We start from the raw sequence: 23,244 nt of genomic DNA on the forward strand, positions 1-23,244 counted from the left end.
CTATGACAACAAGTCTCAGATCAGTTTTGAAGAACGAAACGATCCTGGATCATGTCAAATCGTCAATAACTAAATCCAGCTGAGTAATCCACATACGAAGGACAGACCCCAGATGTAAATAGGACTTTTGTCATTGTCTCGAGGTACAGAAAGAACTAAACTGCTGGCTAAAAATGCACACTGAAATATGAATCAAGAATCTGGATAACTTGTGCCTTTATTGTATGATCAGATATAATATGGTTCACCATTATGAAACCCAAAGCCATTTTAATTAAGAAACAGGACATTAATAATATTCATAACATCAGTTCACAACAGAATATTTGGTGGAATAACATACTTGAGCAGATATAGAGATTACCAAGCATAAATAAATATTCTGTTGATGGACAAATTATTCACCCTCAATTAAATTTTTTTTTTTCAAATATTTCCTAAATTATGTTTAACAAATAGCCCCTTTAACCAATATCAGTTTTGGATTGTCTCCAGAACAAACCACTGTTATACAATGACTTGCCTAATTACCCTAACTTTACCCTAATTACCCTATAGTTAAGCCTTTAAATGTCACTTTAAGCTGAACACTAGTGCCTTGAAGAATATCTAGTCTAATATTATTTACTGTCATCATGGCAAAGAGAAAATAAATCAGTTCTTAGAGATGAGTTATTAATACTATCATGTTATGTGTTGAAGAAATCTTCTCTCTGTTAAACAGAAATATATGCAGGAGGGCTTTTAATTCAGCTGTACATGTTTGCTCTATAGGAAGAGCATTTGACACAGTGAAGAAGCCTCAGAGTGTCCTCTATTTGAGTGAAGCTCGAGTGTTGATGTGATTCAGTTTGTTCAGGATAAAGTCGTGCTGTTGCTGCCGTTGTGCTGCAGTCAGTGAAGACGGACTGATGTCCAGGAATTTATATTCATCTACAAACTGAACGCTGAAGATGGCCTGAGCTTTCTGACAGCTGGAGCCGAATCTTGCCCAACACTGAAAGAGGAGACAAAACATTACTGTCTGTCTGTCTGTCCATCTATACATCTATCCATCTATCCATCCATCCGTCTGTCCGTCCGACAGTCTGTCAGTCCATCTGTCTATGTATCCATCCATCCATCCATCCACTTATCTATCTGTCGTTCTGTCTGTCTGTCTGTCTGTCTGTTCGTCTATCTATCTATCTATCTATCTATCTATCTATCTATCTATCTATCTATCTATCTGTCTATCTGTCTATCTGTCTATCTATCTATCTATCTATCTATCTATCTATCTATCTATCTATCTATCTATCTGTCTATCCATCCATCCATCCATCCATCCATCCATCCATCCATCCATCCATCCATCCATCCACTTATCTGTCTGTCTGTCTGTCTATTTACTTATCCACCTATCTATCCATCCATCCATCTACCTATCTATCTGTCTTTCTGTTCGTCCTTCCGTCCATCTATTTACTTATCCACCTATCTATCCATTCATCCATCCATCCATCCATCCACCTATCTATCTGTCTTTCTGTTCGTCCTTCCGTCCATCTATTTACTTATCCACCTATCTATCCATTCATCCATCCATCCATCCATCCACCTATCTATCTGTCTTTCTGTTCGTCCTTCCGTCCATCTATTTACTTATCCACCTATCTATCCATTCATCCATCCATCCATCCATCCACCTATCTATCTGTCTTTCTGTTCGTCCGTCCGTCCATCTATTTACTTATCCACCTATCTATCCATCCATCCATCTGTGTGCCTGTTCGTCCGTCCGTCCATCCATCCATCCATCCGTTTGCCTATCTATCTATCTATCTATCTATCTATCTATCTATCTATCTATCTATCTATCTATCTATCTATCTATCTATCTATCTATCTATCTATCTATCTATCTATCTATCTATCTATCTATCTGTTTGTCCATCCATCCATCCATCCATCCATCCATCCACCCCATCCATCCACCTCCCTATCTATCTGTCTATCCATCCATCCAGAGTAATAATAACAATAGTAATAATAATAATAAAGCATAATGAGTTAAAAACATCACCTCTTCAGCAACTTCAATAGACATCAGGAAGTCGTCTTTCATGTCACTGAGCTCATCAATCAAATCTTCAGCAACAAAGGTCTTGTTTTGCAGCGAGTCCAGCAGAGATGCCACTTTCTCCCAGAACTTTTTCAGGTCGACCAGAATCTGCTGGATTTGAGAAAGACATTTCTGCACGTCCTTCAGATGCACGGGGTCGGGAATCACACCTGGACAAACAGCAAATATTGATCACTATAACCTGATTTGTTAAACATGTTTTCTTCAATGTAATCTACAGTTCTTTTCGACCTCTGTCATGGATTGTGCTGTACTGTTCAAAACTGTTCACACACAATCAGACAAACAAGAGACAAACCGTTCATCTTATTTCATTGCTTTCACACAAAACGAATCACCATTTTTACCATTCATAACCACTTTTATCATTCATACAAATCACAGATTCGTTATTTTAAACATTTACTAAGTATTGGATAACACAACAACACAATTTTGATCATGTATTGAAATCATTGTATTGTAATTAGGTAAAATGCATGCTCTTTTTCTGCCATGCACTTCCGCTGTCAGTTTATTTATCACTATTTATTGCTATTCTGTCCCTACTAACCTGTTTCTTTACAGTAACCCATACTTGCACATTTTTTCACTCTTATCACACATTCTTTTGCACATTCAAGACATAAAGGTGACACATGTAAAATTACATATGCAGTTTTTAAAATAAATAAATAAATGCATACAGAAGTTCATTTAAACACACCCATTAACTCATAACTCACTAAAGCAGACCTAATATGCAATGACATGGATTTTATAAAGGATTTAAACAGTTGTGTGGCAGCAGTGTGTGAATATAACAAACTTCTAATTGTAGAAATGCATTAATTTAATTCTTTTCTTACTAACCCGTATTCATTCCTGTATTTATTTCATTTTTTATATGCAATGCAGTTTGCATGGTAATATTTTCTGTTTTTGTAGATATATTATATTGATATATTGAGAGAGTTGCTTTGTTTACCACCATTACAAAAAAATTACTGCAGTTTTTTTAAAGGAATACTGCAGTTTTAGTTAACTTCTGTAAAGTGCAATTTTTTGGACATGAGCAAACTGTGTTATTTCAGTATATTGCAATACTACTTCAATACAACTGAGGTACTACAATGCAACCAACTGCAGTACATCTACAGCAATACAACTGAAGTACTACTACAGCACAACTGCAGTACAACTACTGCAATACTGAAGTGATACAACTGCTTTAATGCAGTACAACTAGCGCAATGGTGCTGAAGTACTACAACTACAATAATGCAGAACTGCAATATACTTAATTTTTTCATGTCCAAAAAAACTGCACTTTACAGAAGTTAACTAAAACTGCAGTATTCCTTTTTATTTTGATTCCTTTTTGCAGTCATTTTTTATAAAGGCCCTCTCAGTTTATTTACTGTTACTTCAGTTGTACTGCAGATTTTACTGCTGTTGAACATTATAGTTGCTGTTGTACTGCTCAGTTCACTGCAGTTATTTTCCACTATTCATTTTTGCAAATAAACTCTTAAAATTCTAATTAAAAATTACTTGAATTTATAAAACATCCCTGAAAAGTACAAAATATTCTTGGAAGATGTTGAAGAACAAACCCCTTGGAGCACAAGTGCAGTACAGTTCTTACCACAGCATTGGCATATTAGACTACAGCAGCACAAGTGCAGTAAAGACGGAGTTGACTTGTTTTTACTCTAGTTTACTGCAACGGCTGTTGAACTTTATTGTACAGTATTTGAACTGTGTTTATACTCCGTTGTATTGCAATTTTGCAATTGTACTTTACTGCAGTTACACTTCTATAAACTGCTGTTGTACTGCAGTTTTACTTCAGTTTACTGCAGTTATATTTTGTAAGGGCATACAAGTAGTTCTGATTGGATTTGCATTGAAAATCTTAAATAAAGTTGAAAAAGTTATTATTATTTATTTTTATGGTAAGTTTTTAGTTACTAATACTCTCAAAGTCATTCCTCAAAAATCTGCAGATTTTGTGCAAAATTCTGTGCAGAAATAACAAATAACATGCGCAGATGCTGTCTGGACCTGGTTATGAATGAAATGTATGTTTTCTGAATGAGAAATGTTGTCAGTGGTTTGCTGAAACTCTTATTTTGAGCTGTTGTGCTGCTCTGAGGGAGTTTTGGAGGTGAGCTGAACTGTTTAGACTCATGTTGGTAATCAACACAGTTTTGTAAATGTGTCTTCAGTAATGCACAATTCAAAACAAAAACCTGCAATAGTAAAATCTCTCACCCAGGTGTATTTTAGCGCTGGCGAGCTCCAGCTCCAGCTCAGTCTGTTTAACATGGATGTCCCACTCTTTATTTTGCAGATCCCTCTTTTCATTGGTGAGTCGGGACAGATCGGCTTTGAGAGATTGAGTTTTAGCAGCTTCACCAGGAACCGTCGCCGCATCCACGATGAACTTAATCAAGAGGCCAAAAAACGGCACCAACGCAGCCATGATACTCATGCCATTACTTTTTTTTGACGTGTGTTCAAGATGTCTCTCAAGCTCAGCGTTTTTCTCCTCAATTTTTTTCTCCAAGTTCGCCACATCTTGGACTGTTTTTTTCATCTCCTCGTCCAGCTTCTGAATGGCCTTGTTTAGATTCTTGATATGGTCGGAATGTTCAACGAGCTGGTTTTCGTTGTCACTCTGCTCCTGAAACACGTCACTGGTGCACGACGCCACGCTGAGGTTATGGTGTTCATACCTGAATATCAGAAAAATGACTGATTAGTTAACAGACGGTTGAATTAAACTGAATTAATTTAATGTCATTGCAAATAATGTAAACAATACAGCTCTTAAAGCACCAAGGCAGTGTAAGGTGGTAAAAAAAACGGTTGTTTACAGTACATACACTTAAAGCACTTAAAGTCATAGTTATTCAACCTCCTGTGAAATTTATTTATTTATTTTTTAATTATTTGTTTTGATGTTTAACAGAGCTAGGAAATTGACATTCACGTGCCGGTTGCATGCGCAGAGGTGACGTGCGCCACTCTGTAAGATTATCTCACAATGAGTTTGTTCTCCCATCCTTAAGGCTGAGTTTGTTCCAAGGGGAATACTTTAAGTGCTGCGAATAGTTTAAAGCCTGGCCCATTGTGGTCAAAGTAGTTGATTAAATTAACACAAGTGAAACTGATGGGCGCAATATGGATTGTCATTAACAGAAAATGATTTAGCCTAATATAGGCTACTCTGAAACTGTGAATATTTCACTGTCATTTTATATATTAATATTGCATTTAACAGGGCAGATTGTGTTTTGGTGCTGAAGCATATAAGCGGACCTTGTTTTGAACTCTCTCCGTCTCACTCACGGCGAGATTTGGAGGGGGATTATTAAGTAAAACTGGCATCAGACGATTTAGTTTAGTCTACATCAAACCTGCAGGAAAATATCAGGCTTTAATTTAATAAAATTTATACATTTAATAAAAGGCTGATTATTTTACCAACAATGTCAATAGTAGCCTATGCAGATGTCAAAGAAAATCTTAATATTAAAAGGGAAAGGACACTATCACAACGAATGCTCAAACAGCAAGTATGTTATAGTTAGATTGTGCCGTCTGTCATGTATACCTATAGGTCTGTTATTTTTTACTAAAGAAGATATATTATTTGTGTTTAGCACCAGAGCTATAGAAACTGCTCATTTCGGCTAATTTTGACAACGGACAACCGCCGCTCGTTAACCAAATATTAACCGTAAACCGTTAACAGATTAGTATTAAAATATTATTTAATTAAACAAAATTTGACGTGCTTATTTTGTGTGACACATTAAATATTGCATTTTAAAATACTGTTTTATTTTAGCATGGAACAGCGCAGTGGTGTAGGGGCCATTTTAAAATGGGGGGGGTCAGCTGTATGAAATCCAAAGGTTTACATTTTTAATCACCTGTTTCTAAATGGTCTGTCTCTAAAAGTGCGAGGGACGTACCTCCCCCCCCTCTAGATCTTTTTCACTAAATGACAAATTTAGATTACAAAACGAAAACACTGACTGGATCCTTTTTAAGAACCGGAACAGGCTGGTTGTCCTATCATGTTTTTTTCTTCTTTACAAATAAAAATATCAGGCTACTACAAATAAATCGCTATTATGCATTTACAAATACAAATATGCATTTAATTACTGCTCCGCTGTTAGTATTAAATGACAAAACCTCTTTTAACAGTTTTAATAGAAGTCATAGTTTAAAGATTATGTCTAATTATGATTATGACCTATTTCTTCTGTCTCACTCGCGGTTCATGTGTGCGCGGGCTGCGTGTAATGATAGACAATGACAATGAATCTTAAGGCTCTATGTTGACTTTTTGTAAAGTATTGGCCACTACATAGCATATAACAATTCTGTTGTTTACATATGATATTGCATTAATTTGCATACATGTTTTATAAGCTGTAAAATGAAAGCTTCAGTTTGGTGCGAAGATATTATTATGAAAATTTCAAGAAAAACTTTGGATTAGATTGATTGGTAGATTAGGCTATGTAGGCTATTTCAAAATTATATTATATAAGAACTATTAATAACTCAAATTTTCCAAATGGAAAAAGGTTGGTTTGTTGGTTGAACACTAAAACATCAACAATCTATTTATTGAGTTTATGACGTGGCTCCAGGCAGCACAGAGGCCATCAGCATCAGCGCAACTCGTCTGTCAAACTGTGACCAGAAATATCTTTCTATCATTTTGCTTCTTTGACAAAATACATAGGCACATGTGGTTGCACGTTACTGATTCTGCAGGTGCTTTTCCATTCCAAAAACGCGAGGTGCACCGCTCTGCCTTTATTGATGACAAGAAAAAAAGGAGCGCATAATCAGCTGATCCGTATTGTGCGTGAGTGTTTCTGTCAATGTTGTTATAATTGTAATGTTTAATAGCATTATGATAATCAAGATTTGTAAAGTGTTACAGTTTTGAATGACTTGAAACCGCGACCACAAGTCTCTCCTCCATCATTAAAAGTTCGCCATAGTCGTCTTGACAACACAAACACTGCTGTCACGTCGAAGGATACCCTGCCTTTGCTTTCATTTGATTGAGAATGAAAAAGAGCGACTGAGATAACATGCTTTTTCCACTCGAGCGCACATAGCACGCAACGGCAAAACATTAGTAAACCATTCAAAAGATGCACCACTCAGTCTCAAAGCAAAAAGAGCGTTGGCTGTGATCGGCCCCTTATGCAGATAAACTTTAAAAACATATAAAACAATATTTTTTAATTGTTTAACTGATACCATTAATTGGTTAAAAACGCATCCTTTCCGTTAACGGTTAATCGGTTATTTTGAGCATCCCTACTTGTGGGGAAAAAAAAAAAAGCACAGTATCGGGATCGGATCAGAATCGATCGATACTCAGACTTTTGGTATTGAGATCGGATCAGTTCTAAAAAAATGGTATTGGAGCATCCCTTATTATAAATATGTACTTATATGTTTAAATAGATTAGTTATACTTTCATGGCCATATTTAAATATATATATATATATATATATATATATATATATATATATATATATACAGTTGAAGTTTATTTTATTATTTAATTTAGTTATTAGAGATGAGTTATTAAAACTATTATGTTTAGGAATGTGAAAATCTTTTAAAATGCCTAAAAATCTTCTCTCCATTAAACAGAAATTGGGGAAAGAAATAAACAGAGGGGCTAATAATTCTGACTTCAACTATATATATATATATATATATATATATATATATATATATTATTATTATTATATTTTTTGGTTTCACGGAAAGACAACAGGAGGCTAAGAGTTTGACTTATATAGTTTTATCTATAGCAGTGTTTCCCAACCCTGTTCCTGGAGGCACACCAACAGTACATATTTTGGATGTCTCCGTTATCTGACCCATTAACTTCAGGTTTTGGAGTCTCTTCTGATTTTATGATAAGATGATTCAGGTGTGTTTGATTAGGGAGAGGTTGAAAATGTGGACTGTTGGTGTGCCTTCAGGAACAGGGTTGGGAAACACTGATCTATAGCAACTGCTGTAATATTTATAAATAAGATTATACATAAAAACACAGTTATAAGTAGGCCCACACGGAGTCTGAGTGCGCAGAATTCTGCAGATTTTTAGCCCATCATTAATTCTGTTTATTTACTTGAGTAAATGTGTGTAAATCTGTATTTATTCATTTTTAAATTAATTACAGTATTATTATTGACTAATATGAAAATGTTCATCTGATTTAAGCACAGTGCAGTTTGTACAGTAATATTTTCAGTCTTTTAGTAGAGATATTATATGAGAGACTTGCTTTGTTTACCAAATAAAGTGGATCTAATTGGATTTACAATTTAAACATTAAATAAAAGTTAAAAGAGATCATTTTTTATTTCACATATTAAAGTTTTAGTTATGATACTCCCAAAATAATTCAGCAGAAATCCTCAGATTTTTACCAAAATTCTCAGCAGAAATAGCAAAAAACGTCCGCAGATTCTGTCTGGCTCTGGTTATAAGTTAAATAATTATAAAATAAATTAACTCTTTTTACTCACATGCATACACAATTCATCCATAAATAAATACATTTACAAGTGTGTGTGTCTGTGCGCCTATGCATTTGTTCACACATGTACATAAACATGAACATACACACATATAAGGCAGGAACACCAGCTTGATCGTCTCGTTAAGATGATGCAGAAGTGCATTCAAAACTGTCACTATTGAGAATAGAAGGAATGAGGGCACAGGGATGAGCCCTTCTGAATGGAACGCAGTGTGAATTGAGTGTTTGAAAGCTACGTCTGTCAGATGATGATCAGCAGATTAACATGACATTCGTGACAACACTGACAGGCATGACATTAAAACACTGACAGACATGGTCTTAAGACACTCCAACGCCTAAGGACTTTTCTGTCCCTTCAGTGTAGGTATGTCTTTGTCTAAATGTTAAAGTAAGCACTTAAACAGATAGTTTGCCCAAAAATGACAATTCTGTCATCATTTACTTTTACCTTTTTTAGTTTCAAACTTTAAAAAAAAATATTTGTTCTGTTGAACACAAAAGCAGATATACTGAAGAATGTTAAATGTTTACTTTAGTAAATCTTCTTTTGTAGTTAACAGAACTAAAAAACTCAAACTGGTTGATAAAGTTCATATTACTGTGGGAAGCTGATTGCTTCACGTTTCTGATGAATAACAAAAACAGAACAATGTCTAAAATCTGCTATCTGCAATGTCTAAAATCTGAGTTGAACAGTAAACAAGATAAAAAAAAAAATCGGAACAGTATTTTTTTTATAAGCTGTCGACCCACTCTAAAAAAAACGTGAATGCATGAATTATTAGATGCTACTCTATGGTTACTGTTAGACAACACATGCACTAATAACTTAACCAAAGTAAATCAAAAGAAAGTGCTTGAAAAGTGCTTAAAGTTCAGCCGATTCGAATGTTTTCACACGATTGAATGGGTGTTATCAGTGGTTATCAACTGATAGTAATGGGCCAGTAGGGACCTCCTGTGCTTATCGGTATCCAAAGAAGGCTGTTATCATACATATGGCTGGAAGTTAATGAGAATTATTTATATTATTTATGAATTTTCCAAATGATTATATTTATTAACGTCTACCCCTACTCCAACCCTAACCCAACCCTCACATTAATGCAGAATCACATCTGGATCTGGAGTCTTCTCTATTAGTATAGCTAATTAACCATGCGGATGGATGAAAACAGCCTTCTGAGCCTACCGGTAGGCGCAGAAGGCCGCTACTGGCCCTTATCTATCTGCTGATAACCACTGATAATGCCCATTCAATCGAGTGATAACAATCGAAGAGGGTGTAATGGTCCTGGGAAGTACTCTGAAATGTGCACTTTTTTATTAAATGTTTGACATAATCTGAACTGAAACATTAAGAGGTGTCGGGACATAGAGTAGCTCCTCCCCTTTAAAAAAACAAAAAAACAATAGCATGTTATTTTTATCACATCTCTGCCAGTGAGAGTGGTTGAGATCAAGCACATTAAATGAAAAGCCAATGAGAAGGGGGCGGGGCACGTCAGATACTACAGAGCATTTGATTGGTCAGAAGATTTTAAGAGAAACTGAAATATGAGGTGACGTCAAAGCAAAATAAATTCATTGATCCATTTAGTGACAAACTGCAAACTTTGGATGTTTATATCAGGTTTATTTCTTCTAAATGTGAATATTTTAGAGCACACTACATTATAGATATCCTAAAAACAAACATACTGATATTAAAATCTAAAAAACTCGATTGTACTTTCAGAAGATCTCTAAATTTAACATTGGAAAAGGTATAAGAACACTGTAGAAAATCAGTGGAGCTGATTGGATTTTGTTTTTGTGGGTGTGGCTTAAATCTTCATAATGTCTCTATATAGTCACAGTATCTTCTGTATAACTCAAAAACAATGGTGCAGATTCCATTGAAGAATGGCAACACAAAAATTCTCATTACTCCTAATTGTAATTTTGGCTTAAATAATACAGATACCTGTACACCATGTCTTCAACGTCTTTAATGATGTCGTGAATCCAGCTTCTGGCTTTCTCCAGGTGTTTCACAGCCACACTGGGTTCATTATTCTCAACAGCATGCATCAACATCGGGAACAGAGACTTGACCAGGTTATTACTGGTGCTGACACACTGCAGGAAAACAGCAGTCATGCATTTAATATTGTACAAAATGCCAAATCACACCTACGACATTACTGTAAAAACATTGAAAATACCACAACAGTATTATAATAGTAGATCCAGCAGTTGCTAACCCACACAGAAATCTGATAGTCTGCAGTTTATGCCGAATGTTTATGCTGAAGGTTTAAATCAAAATCATTCGCCCTCCTATGAATTTTTAAATAATTCCCAAACAATGTTTAACATAGCAGAGGAATTTTCACAGTGTTTCCTATAATATTTTTTCATTTGGAGAAAGTCTTATTTGTTTTATTTCAGCTAGAATAAAAGCAGCTTTTAATCATTTTAAACCATTTTAATAATTAATAATAATAGGGTCAATATTATTAGCCCCTTTAAGCAATATTAGATTTGGTTTGTGTCCAGAATAAACCACTGTTATACAATGACTTGCCTAATTACCCTAACTTTACCCTAATTAACCTACACTGTTAAAAAAAAAGTTGACAGCTTAAAACTTTAAGGCAACCAGCTTCAGCACATTCTTGAGTTTACTCAACTTAAATCGACTGAAGTGCAGTGCTTGGGTTGAAGTTGAGTAAAATCAAAAATATGCGTAAGATGGTTGCCCTAAAGTTGAGTCAATTTTTTTTAGTGTAGTTAAACATTTATATGTCATTTTAAGCTGAATACTACGCTGCATATTTGAGATAATCTGCCTACCTTAGTGTTAAAATTAACACTTCATCATAGTTTATATGGGACCCACTAAAAAAGTGTTGAAATAACACTTTTGAAAGAGTTAACATTATCAACACTCAGAGAGTGTTAATTAGCAAACTCTTATAGTGTAAAATATTAACACCACAAAGGATCATATGAACACCACTCAGGCAGGCCCGGATTTGCTAATCGGGAGGACCGGGAGAACTCCCAGTGAGCAGGTCCATTTTTTGGCCGCGAGGGCCGGTGTCCCTAGCTGCTAGCACTCTAAGCAGTCGCACTTTTTCATCTATTGATTTATTTGACCATAGCCTCACTCTTTTTATTCATTATTTTACTGCAGCCCTGCTCTATTTATTTCTTTTCTTGCAGCCCTGTGAGCAAAATGCAGCCTGCAGGTCAATGATGACTATCATTCGACCCCAAACAGCGGCACCTTAGTGAAAATAAGAATTTGAATAATTAATATTAATGAATATTGCACCTGCTTAATGAAAATCTGATGATTCACAACAATAACAAATCTGACATAACTCGATCAGAAATCTAAAAGGGGAGAAAAAATTAAGCCATCAACAGAAAGTAAAGTTCAGTGGTCAGCACGTTACGTTACGATGCCGCCGACCTGTTTTCGAACTTCACCTGAGAAGTATGCATATATATTATTTCATTTTTAGTGTTAAGACATATAATACTGTTGGGTTACTTATATAGGTGTACAAATTTTATTTTTATTTATTTGTGTGACCACCGTTACAAAGGACTGGATCTCTATAAAGAGTTTTGCACAGAATATATATTCAGATATTGCAGGAAAGGACATTGTGATGTTTTAAAGTATAGTGTTGGAGATTTAGCTATTCTTTAATGTTCTCATATTTATGAAAAACATTTGAAGTTCTAAAGCAGCTGTTTCCTTGAAAAAGTCGTGTTAGTGTCATTAGAAACGGATTTGGAAATGACCTTATTTTAATATAGTCAGTCGTGAACTGGGGTGGGCCAGTGTAAGGCTTGAAACTCCAGGACTGAAAAGAAGTTCCACTCCGGCCCTGCACTCAGGTGTTATGTGTTAACACTCTTATGTCAAATTTTCAACACTGCACCAGTGCTCATTTGAAATATTTTTCATTTGTACTTACATTATCCCCTGCCGTTAATTCTATAATTACAGTGTACTATTTCAATTCACTGCTAACACAATAATTATGTGCTGCAATGAATACATTTTACTTTTTCTTTCAGGAGTTCACACTGAGCTAATGACTGATTATAAAGCGTGTTTGTAATGATGTCCCAGGAGAGAGCTCATCAGATCCTCGAGCCCGGGGCTCCCTCCCGTTGCAAGGCGAGAGGGGAGTTTGAGCTCAGGTGGATCTGGAGAACTCCCCTGCTGTAGTAGCTAATGAACAGATAGTGATCGCTCTTAAGAGATAACTACTTACTAGAAGCATGCCTATGGTGCTGATTTGGATTAGTCAATTGACTTAAGTTGCATGTTTTTGGACGGTGGGAGGAAACCAGGGAACGCAGGGGGAACCCACGTGAGCACAGGGAGAACGTGTAAACTCCACACAGAAACATCGGCTGGCCTGGTAAAGACTAGAACCAGTGACGTTCTTGCTGTGAGGCAACAGTGCTGACCACCACCGTCCCGCCCATCTAGGAAAGGAGGAGGAGTAGGGGTGGGAGGGGGAATTCTTCAAAACGAAGCTGTTATATGGAACTGAGAGTGTTTATAGTGGCTTAGGAATTGTCTGATTGGTGAATCATAAATTTGAATAATGTGGTACCGGCTGCAAGCAATCATAAGCACGTGATCCTCTTCACATTAGCTTATAAATAAACTTCACTAAACAGGGTTTTACATGGCACTTGTACAATGACCTTGTACAAAAAATCTCCTGAAACAAAACATTAAACATTGTCTTACAATCTACACAACGCAGCAGTCTGGTACAGCATAAAACAACGAGTCTGCACCAAAAGCCATTTGGATAGCAAAGTGCTTAAATAATCTCAAGTCATGAGGCGTAACAACTGAAACGTTAGGCATGTTTTCAGAAACTTCAAATGCATGGAAATGTTCCACAAATGCAGTCTCCATTTCTGTTACCAAAAAATAAACTTCATTCCTCAGAAATATACAAACAATTCTGTTGAAACAACATGCGGTACAGGTGAATTGGGTAGGCTAAATTGTCCGAAGTGAATGAGTGTGTGTGGATGTTTCCCAGAGATGAGTTGTGGCTGGAAGGGCATCTGCTGCGTAAAAACATGCTGGATAAATTGGCGGTTCATTCCGCTGTGGCAACCCCGGATTAATAAAGGGTTTAAGTCGAAAAGAAAATGAATGAATGAACGTATCAATCTGAAAATGTTCTGCAATCAAATTACCATCGTCAACATCAGTCAGTTTCTTTGACTTGACAGGCCCAGATTCAAACCCTTTTGTAAAGAGTGACTGCTGATGGTGTGCGATCTGGTGTTTCACTTCAAGGGACTTGGTTATGTTCTTGAAATTATTTTACTGGACTTAAACAATTTATGTAACTCTGTACGACAAGGAGGCAAATCAGCTTCCAACACTCAGAGGGTTACTTTATTTTTATCTAATTCTAGAATTTGAACACTTGAATTACATCAACACTCGAAATTTAACACTAGTGAATTTGCTGTGTAGTATCTTGAAAAATATTTAGAAAATATTATTTATCATGGCAACAACAAGGAATTGTGCTATTAGAAACTATTTATTAAAACTATTATGTTTAAAAATGCATTGAGAAAATCTCTCCGTTGAACAGCACTTGGGAAATATTAAAAAAATAATTAAAACTTTACAGGGCGACGCAGTGGTGCAGTAGGTAGTGCTGACGGCTCACAGCAAGAAGGCCGCTGGTTCGAGCCTCAGCTGGGTCAGTTGGCGTTTCTGTATGGAGTTTGCATGTTCTCCCTGCGTTCGCGTGGGTTTCCTCCGGGTACTCCGGTTTCCCCCACAGTCCAAAGACATGCGGTACAGGTGAATTGGGTAGGCTAAATTGTCCGTAGTGTATGAGTGTGAATGAGTGTGTATGGTTGTTTCCCATAGATGTTTTCCCAGAGTGGCTGGAAGGGCATCCGCTGCATGAAAACATGCTGGATAAGTTGGCGGTTCATTCCGCTGTGGCGACCCCAGATTAATAAAGGGACTGAGCCGAAAAGAAAATGAATGAATATACTTTACAAGAGGGCCAATAATTTTGACTTCGACTTTATATGATACAGTGTAAAACAAAGCTTTTAAATCAGGACTGGACTCTTCTGATTGTTGATTTTGATGTAGTGATGAGCTGTGTACCTTCAGCAGAACGGCCCCAGACGATGCAAACAATGTCTGAGTCTCCAGAGCTCTTTCTCTGATCAGACTCTCCAATCTAGGAAATCCACCCAAACACAGATACGACAGATGATAGAGAAGAGCCGTTCGCTCCGCAGATGGAAGAAGATCCTGAATGAACTCTGGACAGCCCACAGAATCACTGAGGACGAGCTCTGAAAGCAAATATTAGTGGAGACTCAGTTATAAGTAAGTAACACATCACATCTGAAAGGCTACTGTGTTATAGTTCTGTTCAAAATAATAGCAGTGTGTTGAAAAAAAAAAAAGTAAAACTAATTTCAGAATGTGCAAAGGCACTGGGAACATTAAATACTGCACAAAACATGAGGGAAATGTATTTAATGACACATGACGTTTATTACATGAGAATTTACGCATGCAGGGGACACGGTGGCTCGGTGGTTAGCATGTCGGCTCACAGCAAGAAGGTTGCTGGTTCAAGTCCTGGCTGGGTCAGTTGGTGTTTCTGTGTGGAGTTTGCATGTTCTCCCTGTGTTGGCGTGGGTTTTCTCCGGTTGCTCCGGTTTCCCCCACAGTCCAAACACATGCGCTATAGGGGAATTGATCAACTAAATTGGCTGTAGTGTATGAGTGTGTGTGTGAATGAGTGTATATGGGTGTTTCCCAATACTGGGTTGTGGCTGGAAGGGCATTCGCTGAGTGAAACATATGCTGGAATAGTTGGCGGTTCATTTCGCTGTGGCGATGCCTGATGAATAAAGGGACTTAGCTGAAGGAAAATGAATAATTGAATGTTTTTAGATCCACTTTTGTAGGACAATTGGACTATAACCCATGGCACGACATTTGTAAAGCTTTCCTCTGATTGTATTTCTAGAAGCACATTGTACATTCAACCTGATCATTTTAAATCAACATGTCAAAAAAGAAAAATATAGGTGACGCGGTGGCGCAGTGGATAGCACGATCACCTCACAGCAAGAAGGTCGCTGGTTCGATCCTCGGTTGGGTCAGTTGGAGTTTCTGTGTGGAGTTTGCATGTTCTCCTCATGTTTGCGTGGGTTTCTGGCCATATTCTATGTGTGTAATTAAGTGTGTATGGATGTTTCCCAGAGATGGGTTGCAGCTGGAAGCTGCGTAAAACATGTGCTGGATAAGTTGGCGGTTCATTCTGCTGTGGCGACCCCAGATTAATAAAGGGACCAAGCCGAAAATAAAAAGAATGAAAATGAATGAATGAAAAACTCAAAAAATCAAAGGCCGGTTTATCGACACCCCTGGGTTGTTTTTGTTTCAGCACCTAACATTTTTTAATCGTAATATTCATTTCATATTAGTGCATAACATTTGTAGCTATCATGCAATCATGTTGAAATTGTAATGTTAAGAAAACATTTGAGTTTATAAAAAAAGTCTCTTACCTTTGCTGTTAGCCATAGTTTACACTGGTAATGCCTCCAACTGTAAGATCTCTCTCTAATAGGGAAAAAAAAATATATATATTTATTTATTTATTTATTTATGTCAAGAGATGTGATGTGAAGTAGAATCAACAGACAATTGAAAAAATGTGTTCACTGATGAGTTATATCTTGCATATTCAGTAAGTTATCTGATAACTCTATTTTAAAGCTGCCATATAGTGCATTGATTCTCTGATATCGACACAGTAGGTCTGTGGTTTGGGTAAGTTCAGAAATTCTCCTGAAATTGTTTTATATGCTTATTTACTACCACAGAATTACACAAAGACTGAAAAGCTTGGCTTTGACTCTATTTGGAATGGTCATGAATATTAATGAGCTCTGCTCTAGCGCTCCCAGCAGCTCACCAGTATCTGCTCTCTCTTTCTCTCACTCTCTTTCACACATGTGCAAAATAATCATACTTCATTTCAAGAGTTCACACTGAGCTGATGATTAATTATCAGCTACTTTGTCATGCTGTCCCGGGAGAGAGCCCTGAGCTCATCAGATCCTCGAGCCCGGGGCTCCCTCCTGTTGCAAGGCGAGAGGGGAGTTTGAGCTCAGGTAGATCTGGAGAACTCCCCTGCTGTAGTAGCTAATGAACAGACAGCGATTGCTTTTAAGACATAACTACTTACTAGGAGCATGATGCTGATTTGGATTAGTCAATTGACTTAAGTTGCATGTTTTTGGACGGTGGGAGGAAACCGGGGAACGTAGGGGAAACCCACGTGAGCACAGGGAGAACGTGAGAGTGGGATGTATTTAAGCCACCAGAGTAACCTATTTTGCTCCTGAATGGTGTTGTGGGTGAAACATACGCTAAATTAGAATTATACTCAACAAAAGTGTCTGACAGAGATGTATTTAGAGTTAGATTTTGAAGTTTTGATGTATATGAAAACACAGGCAGGACTTAATATCAACACTTGCATAAACAGAAGACATTTAATCAAGTTTATTGGCATCCTTTCATTCCAGAGAAATGACAGCAAGAGCTGAGTGATATGACATGATGCATAAACCTATATTAAACACAGTCTACATGTGTTTCCTGCCTCATTACAAACATATGCAGCACATTTCACAATATACACTTTAAACTAAAAAGAGATGCATATTCAGGGGGTCCTTAATACATTTTAATCTTTATATCCTATTGTATGCTTCTAAATGTTTAATCTATTATCTTTTGATCCCGTCATATATATATATATATATATATATATATATATATATATATATATATATACTGTATAAACCCACACATATAGATGTAAACACCCTATTTAACTTACCATAATGCCAACATTATGCAATCTAATGGTTAGTTTCATAATTATTATTAATTGTATGTCTGATTTTTGGAATAATGTATTTAATAGAATATAAAGTAATAAGATCACAGCCATAAAGTTGTAATAAGTTATTAGTTATCTTGAATTGCACTGCACTTTTATTATTATGCATGTCATTTTCTATTCTAAGACAAATGAGCTGTTTATTGAATCATCTTCTACAATGCAAAAGTTGATCTACTCACATAGTCTGTTTCCAGTTTTCTTTTTCAACTGTCCACCTGCGACTACAGCTACCAGACATACATATTTATATATTCCTGTGAGGAAACACGTGGCACTAAGAAAAAATCCAGACCTGCAACTTTACGTAAATCACATCTAAAAATCTCAACACATTGATTATTTGTAACCACGTGATTTCCAGCGTATTTAGAGGAAAAACTTGTTTGATTGTATAAGTGAAGGGAGCGGTTTTGCTGATTATATATACATTTTCGTTCTTTTGTTTGTTGCTGTTTTTAAAATTCAGCTCAAAAAAGGCGTGTGTTGCCGCAAGCTGAAGGTAAAGGAATGTGTGGGCCCCCATGAATGACAACCCTACTGTTCTTAATATCTTATGCAACAGTGTCACACGCTTTCTTTAAAGGGTCATAAAGTTTAAAATTAAGTTGCGTGCGGAAGGTAAAGGAATGTGAATGGCATGTCACGCCATTTGCGCTTCAGTTTCATTTTGCATCTACTCTGTGGTGCCCTTTAGGCATGCATTGATAAGCAATTTTGAGGTTAAAAACTGCTCAAATTTTCTGTTATAGCATTCCTGGGGTGTATATGTGTTTTTAGGGTAACAGTCTCCTGCACCAAGACCATACATATCAAAAGCTATTCAGCAAATGTTTGAAAAACAAATCACTTGTGCACCAATATCCATGTGTGCTATGGTGAACACTTCAGTGGCTTATTAAAAAAATTATCAAGATTCATTCTTTTTCTTTTCATCTTAGTCCCTTTATTAATCTAGGTCGCCACAGCGGAATGAACCGCCAACTTATCCAGCACGTTTTTACACAGCAGATGCCCGTCAAGCCGCAACCCATCTCTGGGAAACATCCACACACACTCATTCACACTCATATACTACGGACAATTTAGCCTACTCAATTCACCTGTATTGCATGTCTTTGAACTGTGGGGGAAACCGGAGCACCCGGAGGAAACCCACACGAACGCTGGAAGAACATACAAACTGACCCAGCCGAGGCTCGAACCAGCGACCTTCTTTCTGTGAGGCGACAGCACTTCCTACTGTGCCACTGCGTCGCCAATTATCAAGATACATAAAGAAAATATATCCAAAGTATCCTACATTCAATCATTCATTTTCTTTTTGGCTTAGTGCATTGGGTTATTTGTTAATGTCACAATTCAGAGCTTAACTCGCTGCAATTTAAGAAAATACATGCAATTACAAAAGACACTAGTAAATTAAGAAAACTCCTGCATTTTCTCACAACACATGTAAATACACTCACCGACCACTTTATTCGGTACACCTGTCCAACTGCTCGTTAACACAACTTTCTAATCAGCCAATCACATGGCAGCAGCTCAATGCATTCAGGCATGTAGACATGGTCAAAACGATCTGCTGCAGTTCAAAGCGAGCATCAGAATGGGGAAGAAAGGGGATTTAAGTGACTTTGAACGTGGCATGGTTGTTGATGCCAGACGGGCTGCTCTGAGTATTTCAGAAACTGCTGATCTACTGGGATTTTCACACACAACCATCTCTAGGGTTTACAGAGAATGGTCCGACAAAGAGGAAATATCCAGTGAGCGGCAGTTCTGTGGGCGCAAATGCCTTGTTGATGCCAGAGGTCAGAGGAGAATGGCCAGACTGGTTCCAGCTGATAGAAAGGCAACAGTAACTCAAATAAGCACTCGTTACAACCGAGGTCTGCAGAAGAGCATCTCTGAACACACAACACGTCCAACCTTAAGGCGGATGGGCTACAGCAGCAGAAGACCACACCGGGTGCCGCTCCTGTCAGCTAAGAACAGGAAACTGAGGCTACAATTCACACAGGCTCACCAAAACTGGACAATAGAAGATTGGAGAAACGTTGCCTGGTCTGATGAGTCTCCATTTCTGCTGCCACATTCGGATGCTCGGCTCAGAATTTGGCATCAACAACATGAAAGCATGGATCCATCCTGCCTTGTATCAGCGGTTCAGGCTGGTGGTGGTGGTGTAATGGTGTGGGGGAGATTCTCTTGGCACACTTTGGGTCCATTAGTACCAATTGAGCAGGGTGTCAACGCCACAGCCTACCTGAGTATTGCTGCTGACCATGTCCATCCCTTTATGAGCACAGTGTCTTCATCTTCTGATGGCTACTTCCAGCAGGATAACGCACCATGTCATAAAGCTTCAATCATCTCAGACTGGTTTCTTGAACATGACAATGAGTTCACTGTACTCAAATGGCCTCCACAGTCACCAGAGCTCAATCCAATAGAGCACCTTTCTGCAGCAACTGCGTGATGCTATCATGTCAATATGGAGCAAAATCTCTGAGGAATATTTCCAGTAGCTTGTTGAATCTCTGCCATGAAGGATTAAGGCAGTTCTAAAGGCAAAAAGGGGTCCAACCTGGTACTAGTCCGGTGTACCTAATAAAGTGGCCGGTGAGTGTAACACAGAACTCAATGAAAATGTTTCAAGGGGACCCTAAAATGCAACAGATGCAGCTGGAATTTGTTTATTGTGCCGTGACTATTTCTCAGTCAAGTGTTGGTGATGTTTAAAAGGTGAGTTGTTTGGTTTTTTTTGATATCCCAATTACACCATTCCCTTGTATTCTGTATATTATTGGCCTCAATAAACATAACCTAAATAGCCGAGTTCATCACCTTTTAGGGTCCCCTTGAAACTTTCCATTGTGTTCTGTGCTATTTTTTATTTAGATTTGATTTATTTATTTTTGAACAGAAATATCATACACAACATATCATTAACAAAAAATACATTTCAACATGGTCGAAAATGGAGTGGGATGAAGCACAAGCTTATTATTTTCCCACCCCATTACCACATACATCATTCGTCTATTACTTCAACCTATTTCTTCTTTTACTTATCTCTTCTTTTTACATGAGACATATTTTATCCTTTTAGCATCTTTGACATTATATGTTTGATTCCATTTGTACCTTTACATTTTGTAATGTATATATATATATATAATAATATATATTTATACAACTTTTTAAATTGATTATTATCCTGACATTGAGAGTCTGATCTAGACTGTTCCATAATTTCACACCACATACAAACGTACACAAACTTTTTAAAGTTGTGCTTGTTTTCAACCTCCTAAAATTGAGATCTTCTCTCAGATTATTTCCCCCTCGTCTTTCGACAAAAAACTTTTGCATGCATTTCGGAAGTAATTTATTCCTAGCTTTAAACATAAATTGTGCAGTTTTAAATTTAACCAAATCACTGAACTTAGCTATCTTCAATTTAAAAAATAAAGGATCTGTATGCTCCAAATACCCCACATGTTCTATCTATCTAATTACTTTTTTCTGCATTGTACATACGGATCGTAAATTAGATTTATATGTACTCCCCCAAATTTCAACACAATAACTCATATATGGCAGCATAAGTGTGTTTTATATATATATATACATTGATTTATTGTCCAGGATAAATCTTGCTTTATACACTATTGCTACAGTTTTTACAAATTTTGTCATCACATTATTTATTTGCGGTTTCCAACTAATTGTATGATCCAATACAACACCAAGAAACTTAATTGCAAATACTCTTTCTATAACTTCATTATCAATTTGTCAATCTTTATTATGACTACTTTTTAATTTCCCAAATAACATAATCTTTGTTTCACTCATATTTAATGACAATTTGTTTACATCGAACCACAATTTCAATTGATTAATTTCAGTTTTAATCAACTCCATAAGTTTCGGTAAATTATCCCCAGAACAAAAGATACTTGTATCATCTGCAAATAAAATAAGCTTAAACAACTCTGATATCTTACACATATCATTAATGTAAATTATAAACAATGAGTTGTTTACATTTTTGTTGTTTATAAATTTCATTTAGATATGAGGATTTATGGTTGCCAATCTCCACAAACTGTTGCCTGTTTTTTTAAATAACTGCTTATCCAGTCCAAGGTTACTCCTCTAATACCATACCTTTCTAATTTATTTACCAATATATTATGATTTATTGCAGTGTTTCCCAACCCTGTTCCTGGAGGCACACCAACAGTACATATTTTGGATGTCTCCCTTTTCTGACCCATTAACTTCAGGTGTTGGAGTCTCTTCTGATGTTATGATGAGTTGATTCAGGTGTGTTTGATTAGGGAGAGGTTGAAAATGTGTACTGTTGGTGTGCCTTCAGGAACAGGGTTGGGAAACACTGATTTATTGTATGAAATGCCTTCTTTAAATCTATAAAAATTCCAACTACCTTTTTATCTATCTTAGTAATTTCCTCAATAAGTGCTATTTGCATGTGTTGTGAGAAAATGCAGCACGTATTCTTAATTTGTTTGCATTGTGAGAATTCGCAGCATGCTTTCTTAATATATATATATTTGCTTATTATGAGGATTTGCAACATGTTTGCTCTCAAATCAATGAGGATCTTTTCTTAATTTGCTGGTGTTTTTTGTAATTGCATGTGCTTTCTTAAATTGCAGAGCATTAAGCTCTCTCGGCCACCATACCAAACTGATCAGGGAAGACCGAACTATTGTAACTTTTGGCAGATGTGTACACAGACACACGTGTGACATAATCGAGGAATAACATAGCCAAAAATGACAATACTGACCTGTTAACCTATTAAAATTGTAATATAGAAATCATACATAATGTATAGCTTATTTCTAATGTAACAGTGTCACACGTTTTCACCTTTAAGTTCTAGTGTACTTCAGGAATTTCTTCATTTCTGTTGTATGAAAAGAATGCAGCTGAAAAGCCCATGTGTAGCCGCAGGCAGGAGTGAGGAGAATTTGCATATAGTGAAGCAAACCCACACATAATGAAGCAAAGCCCAAAACTCTGCATCATTTATTAAAGGTATAAAGTTATTTATGTGTATGCTTGGAATCAGCTTCACCAAAACAACCACAAATGACATAATTATACCAGAAAACAGAGGCAGAACAAAAACAAACTGAAATAAAATACAATTGTGAACATATTCACAAATCAGGTTTGACCTAAAGGTGACCTGTTATGCTCTTTTTACAAGATGTAACATGCGTCTCTGATGTCTCTAGAGCAGGGGTCACCAAACTTGTTCCTGGAGGGCCGGTGTCCTGCAGAGTTTAGCTCCAACCCTAATCAAACACACCTGAACAAGCTAATCAAGGTCTTACTAGGTATACTTGAAACACCCAGGCAGGTGTGTTGAGGCAAGTTGGAGCTAAACCCTGGAGGGACACCGGCCCTCCAGGACTGAGATTGGTGACCCCTGCTCTAGAGTGTGTAGTGAAGTTTCAGCTCATAATAGCACACAGATAAT

At 36.8% G+C, this 23,244-nt stretch overlaps 1 protein-coding gene across 1 annotated transcript; it reads right to left on the reverse strand.

Moving 5' to 3' along the window:
* Positions 1-201: 201 nt before the first annotated feature.
* Positions 202-17,963, reverse strand: LOC130218519 (uncharacterized). Its single transcript, XM_056450723.1, has 7 exons — positions 17,903-17,963; positions 16,315-16,369; positions 14,891-15,084; positions 10,682-10,836; positions 4,382-4,845; positions 2,066-2,274; positions 202-997 (listed from the first exon to the last, which is right to left on the reverse strand). Exons 2-7 carry the CDS (start codon positions 16,328-16,330, stop codon positions 815-817), a joined length of 1,221 nt encoding a protein of 406 aa, XP_056306698.1. The 5' UTR covers positions 16,331-16,369; positions 17,903-17,963; the 3' UTR covers positions 202-814.
* Positions 17,964-23,244: the final 5,281 nt, after the last annotated feature.

Source organism: Danio aesculapii, chromosome 24 (assembly GCF_903798145.1).
Source record: "Danio aesculapii chromosome 24, fDanAes4.1, whole genome shotgun sequence".
NCBI classification, from domain to species: Eukaryota; Metazoa; Chordata; class Actinopteri; order Cypriniformes; family Danionidae; genus Danio; species Danio aesculapii.